Source organism: Ictidomys tridecemlineatus, chromosome 2 (assembly GCF_052094955.1).
Source record: "Ictidomys tridecemlineatus isolate mIctTri1 chromosome 2, mIctTri1.hap1, whole genome shotgun sequence".
Classification (NCBI taxonomy): Eukaryota; Metazoa; Chordata; class Mammalia; order Rodentia; family Sciuridae; genus Ictidomys; species Ictidomys tridecemlineatus.
The window spans coordinates 73368105-73395504 of NC_135478.1; the positions used below are offsets into that span (position 1 = coordinate 73368105).

At 42.1% G+C, this 27400-nt stretch overlaps 1 protein-coding gene and 1 long non-coding RNA gene across 2 annotated transcripts; both read left to right on the forward strand.

The window, feature by feature from the left end:
* The first annotated feature begins 16280 nt into the window (after window positions 1–16280).
* LOC144375162 (uncharacterized) lies at window positions 16281–20028 on the forward strand. Its single transcript, XR_013434641.1, has 2 exons — window positions 16281–16345; window positions 19666–20028. It is a non-coding gene; the product is annotated as an uncharacterized LOC144375162 (long non-coding RNA).
* Window positions 20029–21505: 1477 nt separating this feature from the next.
* On the forward strand, window positions 21506–21919 carry LOC101964884 (prothymosin alpha). The gene has a single exon (XM_021732648.3). The coding sequence runs from the start codon at window positions 21567–21569 to the stop codon at window positions 21900–21902; it is 336 nt and encodes a 111-aa protein (XP_021588323.1). The 5' UTR covers window positions 21506–21566; the 3' UTR covers window positions 21903–21919.
* The last annotated feature ends 5481 nt before the right edge of the window (window positions 21920–27400 follow it).

Here is a 27400-nt window from a genome sequence, read left to right on the forward strand (position 1 = left end):
CCCATCAGTTGCTTAGATTTCTCCTCCTGGTGAGTGAGGGAGGGTCCACTTTATCTCTGCGTTTAATCCTGTGTAAAAGAGATAGAAATTGGCTTTGTCCCTTCAGTCCTGGGAGCCTCTGCCCTTATCTGGTGACCATGGAGTCTGGGACTCATAGTCTCACCCCCAAAACAGCTAGATAGGGCTCAAAATAAAAAAGCTGCCAATAAGGTCTCATTCCTCCCGGTCCCCTGTTAACTTGGTTCTTTTATAGTCATTATCTTCTCATGTTAATAGGTAACATATTCATATAACACAAATTCAAAACATGCTCCAAAGAGAAGGTTCTGTCTTCCCACCTTTATCCATGGGGTGATCTGCCTTCAAATTCTTCCAGAGATATTTTATGTACATACAAGCATATATGTATAACATCATCCCCAGTCCCAGCTTTTCTCAATGGTAGCATATTCTATATGTGTTCTGTACCTTACTCTTTTTACTTAAGGATCTACCTCAATACCTGAAGACTTTCCAATAATTCCATGCAGGATGGGTTATGATTTTATTTAACCAACCCCTGCTCATGCACATTAAGCCAGTTTTCAGCCTTCTGCTCTTTGTTCTGCCATATTGAATTTCAGGTAGGGTAAATTCCTAGAGGTACATTGCTTGCTCAAAGGTGCTTCTGTTTTAATAGAGATAGACTTTCCTCTTAGAGGTAGGTTTAGATTTAGAGAGGCATGGGAGTCCAAGTTTTGTCATCTGACTGTCTGATGGGGACATGCTTTTCTCTCAAGCCAAAAGGCTTTAAGGTGCCATTCTCTTATGTGGTAGAGTACCTTTTCAATATGGTGACCCATTATCATTCCCTTTGACTTCTCAAATAAATCCTCAAGCCTGTGTTACCATTGGATTGGTTTTTTTTTTTTTTTTGGCTCTAAGCTCTTTATATATTGAAGGAATTGGCCCTTGGCTCTGAATTTACATGTTTTCCTCAGTTTTTCATCTGTCTTTGAACTTTGTGGTTGGACTCTGAACACATTACTTAAAACTATTCTTCAGGATTGGTGTCACCATTAGTCTTTTCCTACTCTGATGAACAAACTCTTTTCCATTGTTTCTTCTAGGACCTAATGTGATTTTTATTCTGTTGGAAATGACCCCCCTACACACCCACCCCTTGTGTCAGGTAGGAGATACAGTTCCAACGCTTATTGTAGGTGCTACACATCCACCATTGTCATCTGCTAAATCAGTCATTTTACCCCAGAGATAAAACCTAATTTTATCCCAAATTAAATCTCCTTTCGTATCTGGGCCTACTTCTGAGCTCTAAGTTCTGCTTCCCTGATTAGACCATCCTCGTATCATTAGTAACAGGTGGAACTTGCTTGCAGGATGCCCCAGTCCCTTGATGCCACCCTGGACATCTTCCTAGGGCTCATTCTGATTTCATGCTGAGCCCTCTCCTTTTACTGCCCCCTAATACCCTTAGGGCCTCCCACTGGCTGCCTCCCCACCTGCTATGTTCTGAACCTGTTCTCCTAAAGGGACTTTGCCAACTGTGTTGGCCAGTCAGCCCATAAGGGCATGGGGACCTCAAGATGTCTCTTGTATGGTGAAGATGAAGCAGTTCCTTAACACACTAAGGCCATCAGCAACATAAAAGTAACTGACACATTCATAAGTTTTCTGCTTGGCTTGTGAATGGAGACCTACTCTATGAGGAGGACTCTGTTCTCTCGGTTTAGCAGCTGTACCACCATCCTCAAAGCTGGTTTAAGGTGTCTTGAACCTTCTGGCCAGCCAAAAGAGTAAATTGAAATCAGGACTTCCACCCAGAAGAAACTCAGGTTGAATTCTGTCAGAGTCTCACAGTATTTCTCTAGGAGAATCCTTCTCTCTGAAGGTAGTAAGGCTCCTCTCCACACCCCTGCCTACCCATCCCACTATAGCTCAGAGGGTAACATGCTTGATTACATTCAGCACATTACCTTGTTGTTCAGAGAGAAGTGAAAAGAGACTTGAAATTTCCTTCCTTTTGACTATTCTTCCAATGCGGGTGGAAATGCAGATGAACTCTAAAGTTGGATCTGGAGGGAAAAGGGCAGGAAGGGGAGGAGCAGCCAGAGAAAGCAGGAGGTAGACTGTCCCATTTAGTACCCAGAGTCTCAAAATAAAATTGTTTTTCTAACAAATCTAGAAGTTGTTTTTTCGAATAATATTCCACAAGCTACCCTAAGGAGCATGTGCCAGTGACTGAGAGGCAAACTTTATTTCATTATAATATCAAAATCTCCACCTACAGAAGGATTGATAACATGAAAAGTAAGAAGGAGCATGTTGCCTGTGTAGGATCATCACTGCCTATTTGTGTGATGATTTTCCTCTCTTGAAAATGCATTTCCTGCCCCAGTAATCTGCAGCTTGTCCTAGTTCAGGGAGACCGGCTTTGGAAATGATTCTCCATGGTCTCCTTATTTGTGTTCTGTTCTGATTTCCACCAAAAGGTGGACCCATTAATTCCAGTGACAATAAGCAGACCCTTTCCAATGGACACACAGTTTTGGAGAATAGGAATAAATCTGCCAGCCCACAGGATGGGACTGATAGTATCCAGGTGATGTTGCTTTTGAGTGTCTGGCTGTGGAAGCTGAACCAAAGAGGAAAAGCAAGAGGAGACAGAAGTAGAAGTTTTCCTTCTACCCTCTTCATGCAGACTGTGACAACCCTGGCCCTCCAGGATTTGTTTTCATAAGAAGAAACCAACAAGGCACTAATACCGTATAAAAAGAGGTGAGTGACTCAGCCTTTGACCACCATCCATCCTCAGAACTTCTCTTCTAACTGTAAAGTATGAATGAGAACTGTGTGCTAAGAAAGGGTTGGGACAGAAGCCATTTCCAAGAACGGATCCCTCATGATCTGATGGGGTGAATTGCTGCCTGTCAATACAAAACAAACAAAAATAGCCAAGGAGGAGAGATGAAAATGCTACCTTTAGAATCCTTCTATTGTCATATCAAAGTATTAAGAAGGACCATCTCTCTGTGTTGACATTAAGGTGCTGGTGATCGGGGGAAAATTAAAAAAAAAAAAGCTAGAGGACATGAAGGGTGTGGAACTTACATAAATTTAGCATTTTATGTGTATGTAGAAGAACTACAATAACCTGTATACCAGACAAGAAAGACAAAGTATATTTAAAATACATATGCATTGAGTGTTGATTCAAAAACAAACATTTCTCAGAATAAAACATGACTTTACAGATACCATTAAAGAATATCACTTCATTAAGACAAAGAAGAGAAAATATGAGGAAGGAAGGAAAAGGAAAACAAGTAATAAACAAAACAATAGAAAATAGGCTGTAGGAATATATCTAAGATGTACAAAACTGCAGAAAAAACTGACATCCTGAAGGTGACTAAAGAACTAAATAAGAGACCAATCACACGCCAGTGGATTAGAGGCAATATTGCAATTGTGACAACTCTCTTCACTCTCATTTAAGATTCAACACTGTCCTAATAGAAATTACAAAAGATTTTCGGAGGAATTTGACAACTCAATTCTAACATTTATATGAGGAAGAACCAAAAATTTACTTAAAAAAATTTTTTTGTAGTTATAGATGGATAACATGCCTTTATTTGCTTATTTTTAGTATGCAGTGCTAAGGATCAAACCCAGGGCCTCACATGTGATAGACAAGTGCTCTGCCACTGAGCCACAACCCCAGCTCCCCAAAACATTTTCTTAAGGAAGACAAGGTGTGAGGACTTGCTTTCTCATTGTCAAGATATATTTATAAACTACAGAATTGAGACAAAGTGGAATTGGAAAATAGACCAATGGAAAGAACATTCCAGATATATAACTACCCTCACACATATGGACATAATAAATCTTTGGAGTGACATTAAAATCCATATGGAAGGAAGCATTATTCAACTGTAGGACAAGGCAGCTGACTAAAAGGAAAGAGAGATCAAACTGGATTCCTGTTTCCCCCTACACAAAAATTAGTTTTATGTGGATTAAAGCCATAAAGAAAAGACCATAAAAATCTTAAAAGATAAAAAAAGAAAATATCAGCTTAATGATTTCTTAGATAAGATATAATTAGCACATATTATTAAGAAAAAGAAGAACATGTTTGGCCTTATATAAGAATGAAAAAAATGAGCTATAGTTTTTGCAACTCATATTACTGACCAAAAACTCCTAAAAAACATAAAAAACTCCAATGAGTTGTTACTAGACAACTTTTATGGTTTGGATCTTAAATGTCCCTCAAAGACCATATGTTTAGGGTTTGGTCACCAGCCTGTGATGTTACTGGGGGGTGGCAGAACATTTAGGTGGTAGAGCACAGAGGAAGGTCATTGGAGATGTGCACTTCAAAGAGATATTAGGACCCCTGCTCCTTCCTCTCTTCTGCTTCTTGGCTGCCATGAGGTGAGCAGTTTTGCTTCACCTAGCACTCCCCGCCATGATGTCCGGGCCTTGCCATAGACCTGAAACAATGGAGCCAATTGATCATGGATTGAAACCTCTGAAACTATAAGCCAAAACAAATATTTCCTCCTTATGAGTTAATAGTAATTATCTCAGGTATTTTGTCACAAGGACGGAAAGCTAAATAACACAGAAAATTGGTACCAGGAGTGGGGCTGTTGCTATAACTAAACCTGATAATCTGATTCAGAAGTCACTGGAATTGGTTTGTGGAAAGAATTTGAAAAACTTTACAGAAGTAGGCTGGAAAAAGACCTAACATGCTACCTACAAGCACAGTTTAATGGCCAATTCTGGTGGGATTTCAAAAAATGAGAATGCTGATAGGAATATAGACAGTGAAGTCTCTGCTGATGTTTTGTTTTGTTTTGCGAACGCGCGTATATGTGTGTGTATGTGTTTTGTGTGTGTGTGTGTGTGTGTGTGTGTAAATGCAGCTCCACTGAAAGTTGTACTAAAAGTCATTCGTTTTACTTTCTGGGAAAGAACTTGTTTACATTTTGTGCACTTCTGAGACTTTGTGTGAAGTTTAATTTAAAGGCAATGGACTACATTATCTAGTAGAGGAAATTTCAAGGTGGCACAGCATTCAGAAAGTGGCATGGATATTGCTGGCTGCTTTTAACTAGATTTACAGTGAGAATCAGAAGCAAAAAACAGAACAGAAAGGTTTGAAAACTTGCAGTTTGGCCAGGCTTACAGAATTTTGTTTGAGAGCCACAGATGCCTTCCCTGTACACAGGACAAATGGAATTATTTCCAGAGAGATTCATTTCCCTATGTTTACCCATTCAGATACTTAGAAACTGTTGTAGCCATGATCCAAGTGGGCCTGACTACTGCTCATAGTAAGCAGGTCTTGGTGTCATCCACATGATACTGGTTTTGCAGGCACACAGAATGCAAGAGTTGAGGCATAGAAGCTTCCACCAAGACTTCAGAGGAAAACCTGAGAGGCCAGGCAGTGTATGGCGGGTTCAGAGTTCCTGCAAGCAGGTCCTGAGAAGGTAATGGGTGAAGGTGCTAGAATGATACAAATCTGCATTGGAGACTCCAGGAAGTTAGAGATGTCAGGAACATGGAATATCTGCCAAGAAAAGCCACAGGTAGCAAGCAGAGCCATCCCCAAAAAGAGGCCATTTGGGCTCCAGCCTGGAAGATCATAAAGACACTGTTGCCCAAGTCCTTGGAAGCCCACATCCCAACATGATGTGCCCTATATGCTAGACACAGAGCTAAAGGATTTATTGTTAACCCTTGCTGAATTTTGGTCTTGCTTTTATCTCATCCTCCCTTTCTATGCCTCCATTACTTCCCTTTAGAATGGGAACACTTACTGTGTACCTGTCCCACCACTGTACATGGAAGATTTGAAGGGTTATGGAAAACAACATTCCTACAAGACAGCCCCCAGGAAAAATGGAGGGACTCTGTGGCTTGGCAGGAGTGAGGGAAATTAGCCAAACATTAAACCTCTCCCAGTATATCCTTTCCCAATAACAATGGGACCCAAGGGAAAAAGCAAACTTTCATCCCTTCCCAGGTTCATCCCCAGCATCTCCACCAAAAGAAAACAGTCACCCCTTCCCAACCATGATGGGTCCTGAAGGGAGGAGGCAGGTACTGAAAGGCTGGGCCCTGGACTTTTACCCCTTCCCATTGCAGATGAGTCCTGGAAGGAAAAGAGCAAATCATAAATCTCTATGTAACAACGGGTTCCAGAAGAAGGAGGATAAGCAGTGAACACCGAGATGTGGGCTTTTTCCAGTGACAATGAGTTTCAAACTTTTTACAACTTCCTTCCTGAGTTAAAATTTTAACCTGCACAACTAGGAATCTGGCTGTCTAAATAGCATGCCCACAGTCTGAAAAATTCACCCTCATTGTAAACTATAAAACTCCTTCTATAAACCAGGGGCCATTTCCATACCTAGAAAATGAGCCATCCAGTACCTAATTGACTTGGCTGAGGAATAAAGGAAAGCTTGCTGATCTGAGGTTTGCTTCCCATCTCCCACATCTGTCATTTGTGCACCATGTGCTTACAGTATTTTTTTTTTAAATTGTAGTTGTAGATGAACAGAATACCTTATTTTATTTATTTTTTAAGAATATTTTATTAGTTGTTGATGGATATTTATTCATATATTTATATGCAGTGCTGAGGGTTAAACCCAGTGCCTTACACATGCCAGGCAAGTGCTCTACCACTGAGTCACAACCTCAGCCTCTATTTTGTTTTATTTTATGTAGTGCTAAGGATTGAACCCAGTGCCTCACACATGCAAGGCAGGGCTCTGCCACTAAGCTACAGCCCCAGCCCCTATAGTACTTATTATTTTTTTTTACGTACTCCTTTTTTTTAGAGAATTTAAAAAAAAATGTTTATTTATTTATTTATTTTAGTTTTCGGCGGACACAACATCTTTGTATGTGGTACTGAGGATCGAACCCGGGCCGCACGCATGCCAGGCAAGCGCTCTACCACTTGAGCCACATCCCCAGCCCAGTACTTATTTTTTTTACATGGACTCACAGCTGAGTTTTTCTTGAATTTCAGAGTAAGCTAGGACTTATAAGCAATGCTGGAATTGACACCTTGGAGACTCTTGGAGATGTCCTAAATGCATTTTGCATTATGTGATAGACATGAGCCTTTGGGAGCCAGGGGCAGAATGTTATGGTTTGGATCTTAAATGTTCCTCAAAGATCATGTGTTGAAGACTTGGTCACCAGCCTATGGCATTTTTGGGAGGTGATAGAACATTTAGGAGGTGGGACCTAGAGGAAGGTCACTGGAGATCATGCCCTTGAAAAGAATATTGGGACCCCCACCCATTCTTATGTTGTTTTTTTTTTTTCTGCTTCCTGGCCACCATGAGATGAGCAGCTTCATTCTACTACACACTCCCTGCCATAATAGTATGCCTTGCCACAGGTCCAAAGCAATAGGGCCAATGGATCATGGACTGAAACCTCTGAAACCATGAACCAAAATAAATCTTTCCTCCTTATAAATTGATTATCTCAGGTATTTTTTCACAGAGACTGAAAGCTTATCAACATAGCAACTCCATAAAAAATGAGCAAAGGACTTTAGAAGGCACTTCACACAACAGAATATCCAAATGGAAATGTTTTCAACTTCAGTAGAGATCAGGAACATGCAATGGAAACCCACTACAAAATACCACAACCACCTATCATGTTGGCTATGATTAATGCCCACAATTCCACTTATAGGTATATAAATTTTAGAGAAACTTATTTCCAGAAACAACCCAGATATTCAAGAATGGGATGGATAAATAAATCCTGGCACTCATGGGTACTATATATCAGTCAAAGTAGCTACAGGGTGGATGAATCTCACAGACATAATATAAAGCAAAAGCCACAAGATACAGATTATATGATCCCATTTATTTCATGTTTGAAAACAGAGAACCCCAAACTACATTGTTTAGAGGTAGCAAAAGCTGTCCAAAGTCATGAAAAAATTTTCCCTCACAGTCTGGACAGGACAGTACCCCTGGCTGTGATGAAGGTTGTCACATGGAAGTTTGGGTGGTGGGGTTTGCTGTTCTTACAAATGTCTGTTTTGTATTTGTTAAACTGTTATGTATTTTCCTGTGTGTATGTTATACTTCATGATATAAAAGACATACATCAACAAAGCCAAGGGAAAAACATCACAGGCTTTCCTTTGAGTACCATCCCCCACACAAGGTACTGTTCACCACCCCATCCCTCTAGGACCCTGCCCAACTCTGGTCCATGTAGAAGGCTATCCTCTCTTCCCTACCTTCTCCCCCACCTACCCCTAGCCTCCTTGAGTTTCCCACCGTAGTGGTGTTCCTGCTGGATTTGGGGGGAATTTTTTTTCTTTCTCATTTCCTTTTTCCCATGAAGTGCTTCCATCCCTGGAAAAACCTACTCCCCACTTCTGCACTCTTGTGAGAGTTGAAATGGGAAGAAAGGAGTATTTTTATTTAAGTCTCTTCAAACTCAATATCTTGAACACTGGCTTTGAGCTTTGAGTCCACACAAGTCTGAAGCTTTGGGTATTGCCCCCTCTATGCATATGCACAGGGCCTTCATGGGGACCATACTGGCTTCTGACCTTGATTCCCTACAGTGCTTTGATGCCATGCGGCTGGCTTTTAACTAATGGCCCTGGAAGAAGGTTCCACCCTGCTAGTATAAGCAGGGTCCACGTGGGAGTGTGACTTTGGAAGTTCAGCTCATATGCTGAGGTCTGGTGATCTGTGTGAGCCCCTGGGTGCACCTTGACCCAAATAGGTAGCAGAGACTATAGAAGGCCCCCAAAATTGAGAAAACCTGAGGCCTTTCTTGTGTTATCAGTCAAGTCTAATGTCAGTACTTTCAATGGCAAAGGCAGCAAGAAACTGGAGCACACTGGGGTCTGAATTTTATGTCACCCATAGGGAGGTAGTGAAGAATGAGCAGTTGCCTCCTGCTAGAACAGGGGCTATGGAGGGAGTCCCTCCTGAACCCACAAAGCACATCCCCAGGCTTTCAGATTTGGTACCCTGTGTGTGACACAGCTGTGCTGTAGATTTTTTTTTTCATAAATTCTGACCCTGAATTGGAAGACAGATAAAGCTGTGGCTTTGCCCTCAGAAGAGCAATAGTTTGTTAATGAACAATGGCATTAAAAGGAATCGGGGCCCTTCAGAGAATATGCTATTTTCTTGGGTTGAGATAAACAACCCAATGAAGTCAACGCACACTCCAAAACTAGTAGAGGCCATATAAATAGCTTGTGTCAGGAGCTGTCTGGTCCAGGGAATCAGTTTGCTCTAAAGATCCAGAAAGAACTGGAATGGTTTGAAAAAACATGCCAGCCTTACTCTTGCGAGCGGTGGGAAATGAGAAAAAGAGACCAGCTGTGAAGAGGAATGTCCTTAAGAAAAGATAAGGTGTCAGGAAGCAGAAGGGGCTGAGAAGAAGGAGTTAATGGGACACTGGAATGGACCAGGCCAGACCATAAAGCTTCCTGAGATTAGGGGAGGCAGAAGGTTGGGAAGAGGTAAGGCCACCCCTCAGTGACCCAGGTGACCTAGAACACTCTGAGTTGAAGGCCATTCAATGCTGCAGACAGGGACTCAATGAGAACCAGAAGCCATTCCATGATTTGGGTGGGTCTTGAGGCTGTGGAGAATTTGGGCAAACCCAAGAATGGAAAAACAGCATCAAACACTGGGAAGACTTGGGATGTCTTTTGGGACAACACAATTATTGTGATCAGGAATCTGGGATTGCTTAGGTCCTATGAACACATTTTAAAAAATGTGTGTGGATTGGGTATCAAGGAAGGCTCAATGAAACCCTCCTTGAGGATAGCAGAGTCAATCAGGAGAGAGGAGCTAGTAGCAGGAGTGGCCAATGGCAGCCATCCCTTTTGGGGTGAGCCCAACAGGGAAGGCTTGTGACCAACTGTAATTGACTGGTTTTGCTTTCTGTCACCATAGTAGACCCCAAGAGACAAAATCTAGGTAATTTGTCAGAAAATGCCAATGTTTGGGCCAGCAAGCAAGGAGAAAGTGAAAAGAGGGAGAACACTGGGATCAATAAAAATATGGCTAGTCCTCTGTGTGAAAAGAAACCAGACCATGTCAGGAACTAGCACAACCACTAGAGGTCAGCTGAGCCATCCTGGAGACAGCTGGAGTCAATGGCAGTGTAAGGAAGCACAAAGGTAGAGACATTTCCTCAACTACTGAGAATGACGATGCAGAAACTGCTACTTGAGTCTTGAGTTTGGGAACATCCCAAGTCAGGGAAAGCCAGGGTCCTGAGAATCACTACTACTTCTCCCTGGGCCCTCAGAAAACTGCTGGACTGGGACTCCAGAAGGCAATGAACCTCATGGGCTGGAGGAGAATTTCTCAGGACTGAAGACACTCAGTGCACTGGCGTGCAGAAGGAGATGGAAAGTGTGAGATTCTAAATATATTAGAGAGAAGAAGTTTTCATAAATAAGTCAGAAATTCCTGGCTATCCCTAGGGCAGAAGATGGCCATTTGTGAGAGGGGAGGAGTGGTATAGAAACGTTCAGAGAGGACAAGGAATACAGCAGAAGTTTCTTCCCACCTCACCCAAATCAAAGGGGGTAATGCCAACATTTTATTAGACCAGCTATGGTGTGGTAGGGTCTAGGAGCTGCCAGAATATTCCTACTGAGGTCTTGAGGAAGCAGGAAAGGGGTCTACACTGGGCTGAGAACTGGATCCTGGGGACATCCAGCAGCCTGTGGGCTGTTTGAGGGATTCCTCTGTGGCAGCTGAGGGGAGGGGTTTGCTGAGGCTGTCAGCATTTGGATTGTCCTAGTAATTTTAGATATTTTAAAAGTGGAACACATGACAGACTCATTAAAATGCTGAAATGTGGAGAGAAGGACACCACATTCCAAGGGCAACCCAGGCCTCCAGTCTTCCCCATACTCACCCGGCGGGTAAGCACAAAGCCTTAGAAAGGAAGGTAACCTCCCTGACCTTTAACAGACCTCTGGGCTCTTTTTGAATGCTTTGGGGTTTAAGTATTTACCCTTAAAACTTTCAGCTCTCAGTTACTCAAATGAGAGTAACTAAGAACAGAGCAGGGAGGAAGAGCAGGAAGAAAAGATTAACATTAAACAGAGACACGAGATGGGAGGGAAAGGGAGAGAAAAGGGAAAGTGCATGGAAATGGAGGGAGACCCTCATTGCTATACAAAATTACATATAAGAGGTTGTGAGGGGAATGGGAAAATAAACAAGGAGGGAAATGAATTACAGTAGATGGGGTTAAAAAAAAAACCTTTCAGCTCTCATTTCTTTGGATTTTAACTTAAAAGGGCAATGGAATGGTTATTCTTTAATTGAGTTTCATCCTAAGAAATTAATAATGAGAGTGGGCATTCTATGTTGACTTTTCTTTCATTGGGGTATCTCCTCATTTTATGTTTTGGCAAAAATCTCTGATACAAATTTGGATTTTGAGACTGAATTTGATTTAGGATGGAAAACTGAGTAAGAAGAGAATTATTAGTTTGGGGTTAAATGTGCCATATCCCCATAAATAACGTGGGATTCTGATCTAGTCCAAGGCCTAGATGTGTGGGGGAGGATCTAGACTGCCCCTGGGCCCTCAAAAGGGGAAAGAATGATTTGGGGGAAGCCTCCTCTGCAAAAGCCCCGGAGAACTGGTGAGGCTGCCCTGGGGACCTTTTCACTCCTGTTTCCCTCCAGTGACCCCCAATTATGTTCAGCAAGTAACACCAATATGTCTGACCCCTGAGTTTGGGAGAAGAAAGTGAGAAGGTTCCCCTTGGCTCCTTTGGGACCTGTTTGGGAATCCAAGATCTCGGCTGACTCCGTGGCTACCTCGTGTTGCCCTCTCTCCAATTCAAGGTGAAGCAGAACAAGGGGCCCAGCTTGTGAAGTTCTCTTTTCACTGCCCCAGGCCCCTAGTGAATTCCTACAAGGTTGCTGCTGAGGTCACTTGCCCAGCCCCCATTTGGGACAGTGCTGCCTCATGTGTCCCCATCTTTCTTGTCATCTTCAGTGCTGCAGTTAGCTGGGGCTTTACTCCCTTGACTTCGGCAGGCCTGTCCCTGGAATCCCTGACACCCATTTTCTCTTCTGGAAATGAACCCTAAACTATCATCAAGAAACCATTTTAAAGGGCCCACTCTGTCCAAACTGGAAGAGGCAGAATATGTTCTGATAGTAGAAGCAATGGAGAGCAGTAAGGGGGTGAGAAGAGCTAGCACCAAGCATCACCAGCCTAACCATGGAGCTCCCTCCTGTCTGAGCCTGTAGCCCCTGCAGTCACCGTCTCAGGAGGGAGGTCCTCTGTGGTTGGTGGGCTTAGAGACTAAAATGAACCTTCGGCTTTGCAGTCCTCTGCTGAGTCAGAACTCTTGCTCATCATCCCTACCTGGTCCCCAGGGCCACCCTGTCGTTACCTCTGCTGACTGTCTTCCCTCAAGGAACACTTCTGGTCCCTGCTGCTACTCATCCTCTACCCTGTGGCCCTCGAGAAAGGGAAGGCTGGGGAAGAAAAACAAATCCTCAGTTTTCTATGCTTCTCCAATGGGCCTGGGCAGTTGAGGCTGAGGCCCTGGGTGCCCAGCAATTGAGCTCAGAGCCAAATGTTCTCTGATGACATTGGAGGCCATCATGAGGAGAGATCCTCTGCCTAAGGCAGGGTCAGCATTGAGTAAAGGTCAGGGCCAATTTCCCAAACAGGCAAAACCCAAGCCTAGATGCACTTTCTCAAAGGGTACATCCTGGATGCACTTTGGCCAAAAAGAGTTATGAGGGATTTCTGCCTGAGTGGCCTTTCCCAATTTCCCAAGCAATGTCCCCAGACATTACCTTGTGTTATCCCCACAACAACCCTGTGAGGTAGGAATTAGCAGTCCTGCTTTAAAGGGGAAACTGAAGCCCAGAGAGGTAAAGTAAGAGACCTCTCACAAAGTCACATAGCAAAAGCAAATGAAGGTCAGGGCCAGCCTTCAGTGCAGTAGCTGGCAGAGGACAAGGATGGACCAAGCTGAGCATCTTCCTCACATTTTTCTTTTCTTCCAATTCTTCTTCTTCTACATCTTTTCTCTCCCATTTCCCTTTTCCTGTCTGTTTATGCATGAACTTTCAGCAGTTCCTTGAAACAAGTCCTATAGGGCAGACAGCCTAAGGGTAACAGACATGGGCCCCAAGAGTTTACAAGGGGTTTCCAAATGCAGGTCTAGGATCCAAATTGGATTTTCTGTCTCCCATCCCTCACCCTTCCAAACATTACATCTGTGGTTCCAAATTCAGTTTGACTAGTTCTGCAAGTATTGGGGGTGGGGGCAGGGTAGGCTTGTAGGGAGGCATGCTGTCCTGTCTGGCAGAGGGCTTTTTTTTTTTTTTTTAATTTTTTTTTGGGGGGGGAGGGTGGGGAGGTGGGCACAAATCTTTGGAATCTTCCCACCCTATGTGTGGTAAGGTTAAGATGGGGTGGGGCAGGAGGAGAAGGAATTTGTGTGTTGCCAGTAGATTGGCTAAAATTAAGAGTTAGCCAATCCCTTATCTTCCCTTGACTCTGTAGTGGCTATTCCTGAGCCCTGCAAAGCTGCAATTATCCACAGCAGAGGTGAATTTATAATGAAGGTAAATGGCCCCTGAAGCTTCAAGGCCCCTGTCTGCCTTAGGAGGGGTTCTAACAATGCTTTTGCCATGTGTTTTTGGAAAATTTGCAAAAGTAAAATACAAGTTGATTGAGGCCCACTGTCTCCATTGTGAATTCCCTGTCACTCATCTCCTGTCTCGTTGGATGGCTTGTGTGTGTTTTCGATGTGGCTAAGGGGGATGGTAAAATTGGGGGATGATTTTGTGTGGGTTTAGTGGGACATTGATGTGTCTTGAAGTCACTTCTGTGTCTAATTAAATTACTATAGCTATCTTGGTACATAAGTGGTTTTAGGGACATCACTTACTGCCAAAGAAAAGACAGAATCATCTATTCTCTCTGCAGGTAATTATTATGAAATGATGAACACAAAAAACAGTGGTCAAAGAGTCTATACCCAAAAAATATGGAGTATTTTAAAGGTGAAGGTGTGTCTGGAAGTTAACATAAATGTCAAGACTTTTTTAGGAGTTTGTAGTGTTTGTTAGTTTTTTTAAATTGTGATTTAATTTCTAAGTATAATCACTTTATTTTAAAAAGAAAAGGATTGCTTATCAATGTTGACAATGCCCTGGTTAGCTATGCAGCCTCGTTTTCCAACCAATTCTTCACTCAAGACTCAGTTCCCCTCAAAGGCTTATTGGTCAGTCACTTATTAGCTATTAGTGGGCTCTCCAACCTCTTCATGGCTTTGTTCTCACACCATGCCATCTGCTGCTTTCTAGAACTGAACATCCCACTTAATTCATTTAAACCCTAACATGACCTAATATTAGCTTTATTTTCCCTGAGCTTATTGATTCTTATGGGAATCATCATCCTCAAGTCACACATGAGGAAACTGAGACCAAGGCCAATGTTAGACTGAAGGAGGTGACAGTATTGAAAGTGACACAATATGACACAAGAGGTGGCTGATATGACTCAAGACCATTCTAATTGGTGACAAGATAACTGTTGTTCCTCCCCAACTTCAGCTATTTCCTTCTGGGGCAAGCAAGCCTTGGTTTAAATGGTTTTATTCCCAGGTCCTCATAGCTCTACTTAAGCAGGAAAGAACTGAAATGACTTGCCCAAGATCACTCAGCTAGTAAGTGACAGACCCAGGTTTCAAGTCCATGTCTCGGGATTTAGGGCAGAGCCAGGCAGAAAGAGGGTAAGCAGACTAGCAGCCAACCAAGCCAATGCAGTGCTTCTGGCAGATATGGTACCAAAGAGAATGTGGCAGCTGAATGTGGAGCAGATTTTTCTCCAGCCCCTTTGCTCCCCAGTGGCTCCCAAAGCCACATGGACTGAACTTTTGGTAACATTTCCTTGCTTTTGGAAACCAAAACACTTTCAGTATCTCACTGGTCTCTGTTAACTCCAGGAAGCACCAGAGCAAAGATTATTTTAGATAAGAAAGCAGCCTCAGACACTTTAGGAACTTAGTGACTTTCCCATTGGGAATGAGAGCCATTTACCTAATGTCACGACAGGTTTTGTAGGGAGAAGAACACTAAGGTATTCTTTGAAGGATGTGGGCTTAGACCCCCAAGTGCCCTGGTAACAGATGAACATCAAGCTGGAAGAAGGGGAGTGTCAAATCCAAGAAGCAGGTCCCATGTGAAATCTCCCACTGGCAAAGATTACTAAGGGTGGGCTCCTCCTCAGGCCCCCTAGTCTTGCACCTGGTCGACCATACCCAGAAACCCTGAAATGGGGTTGGGGTGCTCCTGATATAGCTAAAGACAGAATCCTCTCTTAAAACTACTGTCTAGTTGTAGGCTGGGCCCTCAGGGAATCCTCTCACCTCCCACCAGCATTTATCCCTCTTTCCCCTACTCAATAACCCGAAGGTAAATCTCTCCCAAAGATAAAGGTAACTTTCAGCGGGGTTGAAAAAGAGCTGTGGTCAGACTGTGAGAAAGCAATCTCCCTCGGTCCCTTCCTGCTTCAGAGCTGGACTCTTAAAACCAGGTCAAAAGAGCTTTTGTTTCTTTTCCTACTCTCTGCCCCCCTCCCCTTTCCTGCCCTTATTTTCTCCATTCCATCTTGTACATAAAATATATATATATCTCCAAAAACCAGCAGGGGTTTATTATGGTTGAAAAAGGCTGGTGAACGAGGCCATAGACCGCTTTTCTATTTCCTTGAGTCCATCCCTCTCTGGGACCCTGCACAATTCCTTCCAACTGACAGGGCCTGAGACTCTACAGACTCCTGGCTAAAGCCCTAGAGGCGTAACCTTCCGACTGCGGCATCCAGCCCCTTCCCTTCCAGCCCTACTTCCTCCAGACCCAGGTAGTTTTCCCATCCAGTCACTCCTGCCCCAGAGGCAGCCAGGCAACAACGAGGAACACGGCGCCCTTGGAGGCCCTGGGCACAGTGACCTCCCAACCGACCAGCTAGCGCCGGTCACCAGCACAGCCCGTTGCCAAGGCAACCGCTCACTACCCCCTTTCCCCAGCATGCTCCGCGCTGGGGGCAGGACTCCAAGGGAGGAGGCGAGGGCGGGAAATCTGGAGCTCCTCACCTTGCTCCGCGCAGGGGGCGGTGCTCTGAGGGATGGGGCGGGGCCAGGATGGCTGTGGGAGAGCCAGGGGGCGGGAGAGGGCAAGGCCGGGAAGCGGAGCCAACCCGGAAGCAGGCCAGCTGGTCTCTTGGCCGCTAGGGTCTGGTGAGGAACGTGAGGGCTGATAAAGTGCTATGCCAAGAGGCCATCTCAGAGAAGGGATATCTGTTTAATTTTTGCAATGATTTTTTTTGTTAGCATGGAGATCTCAGTGTGGAATTACAAAGAAGAATATACAAATACTCGTGTATCCTCCAACTTGACATTTAGGAATCTGGTGTTTAGAGTTGTGTGTGTGTATTTATGATCTTTGTAACTGGCTTCATGTTTTGTTTTGTTTTTTTAACCTTTTACCATTCCCTGAGTGCTTCCATGCAGATATATGGACTTAATTCACTTATTTTTACTCTGCTCTGGGTTCCATTCTCTTGCAGTAGGCGTTTACAGTGTCTTCAAACTCATAAGTGTGGAATATACTGATTATTGGCATTTTAATTTTTATTTCCTTTTTGTTGTTGTATTGTTTTGCAGTACTGGGGATTGAGCCCACCTTCTGAAGAATATTAGGCAAGTGCTCTACCACCGAGTCACATCCCCAGCCTATTTTATTTTGAAACAGGGCCTCCCTAAATTGCCCAGTTTGGCCTCAAACTTTTGATCTTCCTGCCTCAGTCTCCAGAGTAGCTGGGATTACAGGTGTGCTCCACCATGCCTGGCTTCATTTCTCTATTTTAAATGAGTTTGAGTGTCCATCCCCACCCTCCCAGCCCTATTCTGGGGATAGAACCCAAGGCCTTGTGCATGCTTGGTAAACACTTTATCAAGCTCCATTATCGTGAGCTCCATCATCAGCCTGGACTTTGAGCTGCTTTTATGTAATTATTGGTTGTTTAACCAACCAGTATTTTGTGAATTGCCTGTTTATATCTTTTGCCCATTTTAAAAATAAAACTGCATTGTGTTTTTTCAATTGGCAATTTTTATAATTTTATTGTTAACACAAAGAGACCGGGACGGATGCAAAATTCACAAATTAACCAAAAGTCTTTATTCAGGGTTGGAGTTATGGTTCTGATGGACCCACTCTCCTGATGGAAAATGAGCTACTGAACAAAGGAGGGAACTGGACTTATATAGGTTTTGGGTGATTTAGTGAGCGTGTCCATTTGGACACTCAGGAATTTGGGTTGGTGGTCTGTGGTCAGCACCTAGAGAGGATTTATCTTGGAAAAGGTTAGTGTTTTCCAGAGACTGTTGTTCTAGGTTTGATGAAACATTTTCTCCCCACCGGAGGCCAGCATCTAAAAAAGGATTTAACTTGAAAGAGATGAAAGCTATCAATGTATAGATTTCTTTTTCATTCCCTTTTCCCAGGCTTCACTATTTTGGGTTTTTTCATTTTCCATATCAAATATTTATGGATATCTTTTTTTTTTTTTACCAGTTCAGCACATTACTTGCAAATATTTTCTTCCAGACAGTAGCTTGCTTTGCACTACATCCTCAATTTCTAGGGTATCCTTGAAGCATAGATTTTAAATTGTTATATAGGCAATTATCATTTTTTTCTTTATGATTTGGGCATTATGTGTTTTGATTAAGAACTGAGCCCTGTCCGAGTTTAATATTGTGTTTTCTGCTGATTTTTTTTCATAATATAGATATATAGTCAGATTGATACAAATCCTGACAACTTTCTCCATCAGGTATTTCACATTTACGCCAGACACATTACAAACTTAGACTCATTTGTTTAAAAAGTAGTACTACATAAATATATGAGACAAGACATTTTAGAGAATCTACTGTATATCACATTTCTAAGTTGTTTTCAGTATTGTGATCCTTTTTCCCAGAGTTTGGAACTTATAAGATAGAAATGCAGTTCTAAATTTTTCCCTAGTAATAGAACAGAATTTTGATATTACTCTGCAAATATTGTGGAAGTTGAACTATTAACTTCAAACCCAAGTTAATAGTTTAGTCTCTGTTGTACTTCATAATCTCCATGTTCTTGACAGCCCAGTAAGGAGGAATTTACAAAATCATTGGTGAATAATTCTGCTTCCATGTAAATCCCTCCTGACTAATGTATAATGTGTATGTATGTATGCCTCATGATGGATGGCGTCACAATGGTGGGAACATGTGCAAGTTCGGATATCATATGGCAAGACAGGAACCCATGTCTTCAGAAGAGAGGGTCCAGACTCACTCTCTCTCTCTCTCTCTCTCTCTCTCTCTCTCTCTCTCTCTCTCTCTCTCTCTCTCTCTCTCTTCTCGTACCAGGGATTGAACCCAGGGGTGCTAAACCACTAAGCCACATCTCCATCCCTTTTTATTAGAGACAGGGTCTCTGAGTTGCTTCAGGCCTTGCTAAGTTGCTGACGCTGGGTTTGAACTCTCCATCCTCCTGCCTTAGCATCCCAAGTTGCTGGGATTACAGCATGCACCACCACACCTGGCTCCAATCTCTCTCTTTTTATAACAACTCTCTTTCTAGAACTAACTCAGAGTCCCATGAGAACTACCTTAATTTCTTCCTCTGTTGTGGGATATACAAGGCCAGACACCAGGAAATTAGCTGGAAGCAGATTTATTTATTGGCTGCAGCCAGGTTCAGAGGGAAAAACTTTCACTGTAATCAATCAATCCCCCTGAATTCTGAGTTCAGGAAGTTTTGGAACTTATAGCAAGTGTGCAGGGGAGAGGACTCAGAAGTTTACAATCTGTGGAAGTTCACAGAACAGTAGTTTTTGTTTGTTTGTTTATTTGTTTTTGTTTTGTTTTTCCTATTGTTCTGGGCAACCAATCAGGCCAAGGACACTCTGAAAATCAGTGCCTGGGAAAGGGAGAGTTATTTCCCCTTCTTCCACCAGCTGGCTATGGGCAGCCCTGAAATGCAAAATGCCTCTGTGAAGGCCTTAAGTTAGTCTTTCTTATTACACTTTGCTTCTGCAGGCATATATATATATATATATATATATATATATATATATATATATATATATATATATGTGGTTTTTTTTTTGCCTGAAAATTCTTTTTGCTGAAAATCTAAAAACAATTATGGTGATGGTCTCTGGAGTTTAATTGAGATTTTCTGTGGAGAAGGAGGTGCCACTATACTTCCACATGACCTAAACCCTTCACCAGGCCACATAGCTTAAAGGTCCCATCATCTCTTAACATCATTACACTAGGAACCAACTTCCCAACACATGAACCCTGAGGGAAAATGCTCAAACTGTATAAAAACCAGAGCACCCTCCATCAGACAAATGAATCTTAACTCTTCTATTAGACTGACCTAGTCTCAAGGATAGGAGTACAGCTTAATAGAATATGGGGAAATGTGCTCTATTCTTTTCTGTTTATTCATTATTATTGTTCATTCTAATTTATGTTCCTCTCTCTCTCTGCAGATCCTTTGCCAACCCGATTTTTCTCTCCATAGCAACCAGCTCAGTTTTTAATATGGAAACTTCTAGGGAAGCCTCCAGAAGGAATAATGAAGGAGTCAAGGATATACTACCCCCCCAAATGCTGCTTTGGCATATTGATTATTTTGACCTGAGGGCATATGAGGAACAACAGACACAGGAAAAGCTCTCTGTCCTATCTTTTTCTACAAAATAACAGTCCAGGGCTGGGGTTGTGGCTCAGTGGTTGAGTGCCCAGCACTCAGGGTTTGATCCTCAGCACCATATAAAAAATTAAAAATAAATAAATAAATAAAGGTATTGTGTCCAAGTACAACTAAAAAATAAATATTTTTAAAAAAATAACAGTCCATAAAACATCTCATAATAAAGGTGTCCTGTCTCTACCAAGAAGAGAATAACATCTTTGTCACCAGAGAATGGGAATCAATGCTAAAATGGATCAGTACAAACAAACTTACTAAAATAACCATTATCTTCCATTAATTTTAGTTCCCACCCTATGTGTCCCCTAGTCACTTCCCCACAATTTACTGCCCAGAGCCCAAACCCTTTTGTCTTGTAATTTCTTCAAAAATATATTATTTCTTTATCTAAAAAGTATAAAACCTTTCTGCTCAGGTTACTTCTGTTCTTCATTTTCTTATGAAGGTCCCTGTATTAGCTTCATGTTACTAAGATGAAATGCCTCAGACAATTATAAAGAGGAAAGGGTTATTTAGCTCATGGTTCTTCAAGTTCTAATCCAAGATTGGGCAGCCCCAATGCTATGGTCCTCTGGTGAGGATGCTGGATGGCAATGAGGTGGAGTATGTGCTGAAGTACACTGTTCTCATCATTAGCAGGGAAGGAGGAGGGGGAGAAAAGGACAGACCAGAGTCCTCTTTCGGGGGGAACACCCCAATGACCTAAGGACCTTCCACTAGGTCCCATCTCTCAAAGGTTCTGCCACCTCCCAATAGTACCTACAGCTGAGGATCAAGCCATTAACATATGGGCCTTTGGAGAATACTTACCCAAACCATTGCAACTGTAATAACTGGTTTATTTGTGAATGTGCTTTTGACATGCAAACCTATCAATTCATACACCCCAAATTATCACCTTTTTATCAGGCTCCTGCCATCTGGAACATCATCTCTTTATCCTAAATCACCCTGGACCAGGTACCAGTAAGTAGGATCATCCATATAGTTCAGAGCCCACAAAAATTATTCAAACCAACCAATTCTAAATGTTTACCTGCTTTGCCCTGCCTTCCTTCAAAATATACATAAAGCCTTTGCCTATGTTTTCTCTCACTTCTCTGCCTCCTAATTGGCTCTGGTACTTCCCAATGTGGCCCTGCATAATATAATGTACCCAGCTCTCCTTTTGGGAACTATGAGTAACAAACTATCTTTCCAATGACATCACCTCTGATCTGTTGGTCTTACCATATCTGAATGAAACCCAAACCCTAGGTACATTTAAAAACAGGTACTAGCCAAGGAATGCCAGATTTCCAGCAACACCAGAAACTAGGAGAAAGGAATGGAATGGAGGCTTCTCTAGAGTCAGAGAGAGAGGGAGAGAGAGAGAGACAGCGCATGGACCTATTGATGCTTTGATTTAGAACTTCTAGGTTCCAGAACTTTAAGAGAATAGATTTCTGTTAAGCCACCAGTTTGTAGAACATTGTTACAACAATCCTAAAAATCTAATTCTCTTCCTCCCTCTCTTCCTTTTCTCTCTTCTCTTTATTATAAAATTTAAATTAAAAAATTTTGAAGATCTGAAAAATAAGTGCTAAAAGTTCTGTTTATCTACTGGCTGCTCTGAAAAGCCATCTTTGCATTGTTCCTGGGTCCAGCTCCCCACTCGGATCACCGGCGTGCCCCACCATGTCAGACGCGGCTGTGGACACTAGCTCTGAAATCACCACCAAGGACTTAAAGGAGAAGAAGGAAGTTGTGGAGGAGGCAGAGAATGGAAGAGACGCCCCTGCCAATGGGAATGCTAATGAGGAAAATGGGGAGCAGGAGGCTGACAATGAGGTAGATGAAGAAGAGGAAGAGGGTGGTGAGGAGGAGGAGGAGGAGGAGGAAGGTGATGGTGAGGAAGAGGATGGAGATGAAGATGAGGAGGCTGAGGCAGCTATGGGCAAACGGGCAGCTGAAGATGACGAGGAGGATGATGATGTTGATACCAAGAAGCAGAAGACCGATGAGGATGACTAGACAGCAAAAAAGGAAAAGTTAAACTAAAAATAAAAGGCCACCGTGACCTATTCACCCTCCACTTCCCGTCTCAGAATCTAAACGTGGTCACCTTCGAGTAGAGAGGCCCGCCCGCCAGCCTACCACGGGCAGTGCCACCCGCAGATGACGTGCGCTCTTCACCACCCAACCAAAACCACAACGTGAATTTGCAACAGGGGAGGAAAAAAGAACCAAAACTTCCAAGGCCCTGCTTTTTTTCTTAAAAGTACTTTTAAAAAGGAAAATTTGTTTGTATTTTTTATTTACATTTTATATTTTTGTACATATTTTTAGGGGTCAGCCATTTTTAATGATCTCGGATGACCAAACCAGCCTTTGGTCATCTGTCCTACTTCTGACTTTACTTGTGGTGTGACCATGTTCATTATAATCTCAAAGGAGAAAAAAAACCTTGTAAAAAAAAGCAAAAACAACAACAACAAAAAAAACAATCTTATTCCGAGCATTCCAGTAACTTTTTGTGTATGTACTTTAGCTGTACTATAAGTAGTTGGTTTGTATGAGATGGTTAAAAAGGCCAAAGATAAAAAGGTTTCTTTTTTTTTTTCCTTTTTTTGTCTATGAAGTTGCTGTTTATTTTTTTGGCCTGTTTGATGTATGTGTGAAACAATGTTGTCCAACAATCAACCGGAATTTTACTTTGCTGAGTTGTTCTAAAAAAAAATAAAAATAAAAAAAATAAAAGTTCTGTTTATCTAGAAAACTGTAGCTAACAATGCACTGCATCAATTGTGTTAAAACATGCATTAGATTCAAATACAAAAGACATGAAACAAGCTGTAAGGAATAATAATAAAGAGGAGACAGAGACAAGGTGCAGAGGCAGGGAAAGTGGCAGAGTGGCTCTTTGTCCAAGTGGCCACGTTTTTTTAATACCAATAGGTTACATTAGGTCATTAGTACCATAAACCACATTATTGTTTAGAGTATCAGTAAGGTTGCTTATTCTGCAGTTACATTTCATAGTTAGCAATAAGCAATGTTAGGAGCTTTGTGCAGTTCTCAAGAAGGTCCATTGTCTGAAGTTACTATTAGGCAGGCAGCTCCAGGAGCACCTGATCTTGGTGAAACATTGTAGTTATTAAGCAAATAATATTCCCAGGAGTCATGTGCCTAAGATTAAGATAGAAGCTGATAAGACTCTAGCAAAGGGGCTGGGGATGTGGCTCAAGCGGTAGCAGGCTAGCCTGGCGTGTGCAGGGCGCTGGGTTCAATCCTTAGCATTACATAAAAATAAAAATAAAGATGTTGTGTCCACCAAAAACTAAAAACTAAATATTAAAATATTCTCTCTCTCTCTCAAAAAAAAAAAAAGAAAAAAAAAGAGTCTAGCAAGGAGGGCACTACCATAGCAACCCGGCATCCTATACCTTTGCACAGAAACTTTCCCAGGCACCAAGCATGCCACAGCCATGAAGTCATCAGGGACCCAAATCCCAAACACAGAACCCCTACAACAAGCCACCATTCTTCAACAATTTATGGAAAGATAAAATGCTCAGGAGTAACTTAAATGACTTGCAAAAGGTAGATTCTTTTTTTTAAACACATCTGATTCAGCATCATGATCGGACTATTACATTCAGTAATCAACAGTATGGTATCAAAAAAACAATCTCATTAAAACCATTATGGTTTGGATCTGGATACTTTTTTTACCCCCAACCCTCACCAATGATTGTGTACATTCCTCTTTACTGGGCTACAAATGTATTCAGAACACAGTGATTATGAAATACAACAGAGACTAAATAATTAACTTTTGGGGCAATCAATGTCCCCCACAAGCTTATATGTTGAAGAATTAGTCAATGCAGCAATTGCTTCCCAATGCAGCAATTTCCAGAGATTGGACATTTGGGAAGTGATTAGATCATGAGGAGGTCTAACTTCATCAGTGGATTAATCCATTTGATAGATTAAATGGACTACTGGGAAGAAGTGGAAAGTGTTGGGAGATGGGCATAATTGAAGGAAGTAGGCAGCTGGTGGCATGTCCTTGGGAATTACACCTTGTCCCACCACCTACCCTCCATCCTGGTTTCATGATCTGATCAGCTTTCCTCCACCATGTCCTTCCTCCATAATGTTCAGGCCCAGAGCAATGGAGCCAGCTGACCATTGACTAAAACTTCTGAAAACGTGATCCAATAAGTCTTTCCTCTTTTAAATTGTTTGTGTTGGGTATTTTGGTCACATTAATGCAAAGCTGACTAACATAAAACCCTCTACAATTTTCCACAGAACAGAAACTAAAATAGCCTGTTGTACAATTAGTCACAAATACAGTTCTCAAGTGTTCTTTTTTGCCCATATACACGAGTATTGTCTAAAGTGCGTCTTCTCTGCTGTAATCAGATCCTGCCACCACTGTACTTGGCTGAGTTCACATATGTGTTGCAACTCCCTTGTCACTTCTCTGGCTCTCCTCTAATGCTAACGTTTCCTGGCAATAATTAAAAATTTCTGGCTACTACTACCGTGGGAACTATCAGAGTCACTGTGGTTTGGCAAAGTATTGGCTTCCACCATCATATAGGCCAGAGCTTCTGCCTCCAAAGTTTCATCCTTTCATGGGTCCAAAATTTGAAAACTGATGTTGTAGTTGCCAAAATCATTGTCGCTTCCACCAACTCCAAATCTGCTTTCATCAATACCAGATCCATTATCACTATCCCCATTGCCACCACATTTACCTCCATATCTTACCACCATCACAGCTGCCATTCAAACCACCACAACCACTGAAGTTTTTCTCCATGACCAAAAGACTGGCTTTGAACTTGCGATCCTCCTGCCTCCGCCTCCTGAGCCACTGGGATGTAGGCATGTGCCAGCACACCCAGCTTCCCTGTCTTTTTGATAGTCTCTTGTTCCTAACTCATGTTTTTGACTCTTATTTCTTTAAACACTTTAGCATATTTATTATATGTTTCATATTTTATAATTTTAATACCTGACACTTTGGGGGTTCTGTTTCTGCCTTTTGTCTTATCCTTAATTCTCAGTCATATTGGCCTGTAGTTTGTGACTTGGTTGAAAGGTTTATGCAAGCATCTGGAGCTTATAGGTATTGAGGCCTGGTTAAGGGGTCGGGTGTGGGAGTCCCTCTAAAAAGGATTTATGCCAGCTTCTGAAAAGTGCCTGACAGGTCTGCCAACCTGGGACCATAGAAAATTAACTTGTTATCTTCGATTGTTCAAGGGGTATATAACTGAATCCCAGACCCAATGAGTGTGGGCTTTGGTTTCAAGTGCTTGGGATGATTTTTGTTTGTTTGTTTGCTTTCACCAAAAGTTCAGACCAAGATGAACAGTTAGTTGCCTTGCATCTGCCTCTGCCAGTGGGAAGTTTCCTGAGTCCTGGATTCTAGGTAGCATCCCAGTCCCGCAGCCCCACATAGCTCACACCTAAGATTCTAGATGGGAGAAGTACCCTCAAGGACACTGCAGCTGCAGTCTCTGCCACCCCCCATTCAGATGACACTGCTTTCCAGCCTTCTATTAATCTTCATCCCTGGAGAGTCCCTTTATCATTTGTGAGCCCATCTATGTCTTTATGAGCACATACATATATGCTGTCACAATTCATACACACACATATACAGATGCACACGTGCACACATGTATATACATATCTATCTACATTTCCATATACATATACACACATACATACACTCATACACACATGTAAACACACACACACATACCCTCCAACCTTGAGCCTTATTTCCTCACATTGTTTGCAGGTAGGCATCTGCTCTGAACTGAGGGATGGGCATCTCTTCCTCAGAAGTCAGGAACTCTCTTCAGCCTGGCCGCTGCCTAAACTTTCTCTATTCCAGAACACCCCAGGCTCCTGATTCACACCTTATCTTATTATCAATCAGGGTCTGCTCTGCTTGGTTCCTAACAGCTAATATTTGGAGCTAGAAGTTAGTGGGAAGAAAATCAGGTTTTATTATGATAAGCTAGCTGATAAGAAAAATGACTAGACTTAATCTTCATGATCATTTTGAAAGGATTCCAAGTATGCAGATGGGTTTTTATTAAGATTAAGAAAGGAGGGTAGTGGGTTAATGAACAGGAAGGCTGCATTCTGATCTACACATCCAGATGCTTGATAGCCATCCTTATATTCAGAGAATGTTTTCTTTTCTCTTTGTTGGGAATGCCCCCGCTTCCTGACACACACTGATGATGGAAATGAGGGACATTTTACTAAGGAGCCACATCCCTTTGAATTTTGAAACGGGGTTTTGCTAGTTGCCAAGGCTGGTATCAAATTTACAGGGGTGTACTACCTGGCTTCAGTGGGAACATTCCTGCAGTTACAAATTATTTTCCTCTCCTGAGCACATCCCAATATCCTTTATATAAGCACATTCTCTTCAGGCAAGTTAAAATTATTTTTTTTAAGATTAGAAAACAGGATTAATAAACCATTGGCCCACAGTTTGATATTATTTGAATATTACCAGCAGTTCCGGGTTCTGAAAAACTAAAGGAAGATTACTGATTAGGAGATCTGAGGACAATTGTTTTTCTGACATCTTTTTCCTGAGATAGCTAACTCTAGAAGTTAATATCTTAGCCTTTTAAAGGGGGTTTTCTTTAGAAGGTACAGTACTAGGCAAAGGGAAAGGCAAAGAATAACTTTATGACCAGCAATTTTGCAAAATAAATTGAATGTTGAATAGGGTAGTGTAAAACAAAATGATGTATCATTACTGCTGTTGTACCCTCTGCTCCTAGTGTTCCAGAAGCTACAATTTCAGGGGATTCAACCTCCTTTTTTTCCTCTGCTTCTCTGTATTCCCTAGTTGTGGTATAATCATCATCTACTATTACAGCAATTTTTAAATGAACTTAAAGAGTAAAAAGAGACTGTGTAGAAAACAGTTAACATAGCAGACCTCATCACTGCCCCTTGAAAGTCCTCTTTATATAAAGTGGGTCCTTAATAGAGGATTGGTATAAAATCCACAGCCCAATTGTGCTTAAGACAATGGTGATAAGTTGCCAAGAGACCAAGGAAGACACTTGGAGATGGGGTGTGAAACATAAAATTTATTGGGAAATGCTTATGGAGTGGGTCTAATGGCAATGGGTTGGAAAAGAGATTTGGCCAGAGAGTCTAGTGGTCATGGCTGAACCATGAGCACCTCTGTTCTTTCATGCTTCTCCTTCACAATGCTACCCCAGAATATAATACCTCCTCTCCCTCACAGTGTTTTGATCAGTGGCAGACATCTGTATGAGGGACAGGTATTCTTTCCACAGTACCCTCAGTTCTGCAAGGAGAGAGGTATTATAAGTTAAACTATAGAAGCAGTGACATTATCAGCATTAGCTTGTTTTGTTTCTTGTATGACCCGTATCCCAAGGAGTAGCTACCCTTGTATACATGCAAAAAAGCAGCTTTTTATAGATAATACTAACTTTCTAGCATACATT

Bases quoted from the DNA above. Each gene is read 5' to 3' on its own strand.
- LOC101964884 (XM_021732648.3), top strand. From the start codon at position 21,567: ATGTCAGACGCGGCTGTGGACACTAGCTCTGAAATCACCACCAAGGAC.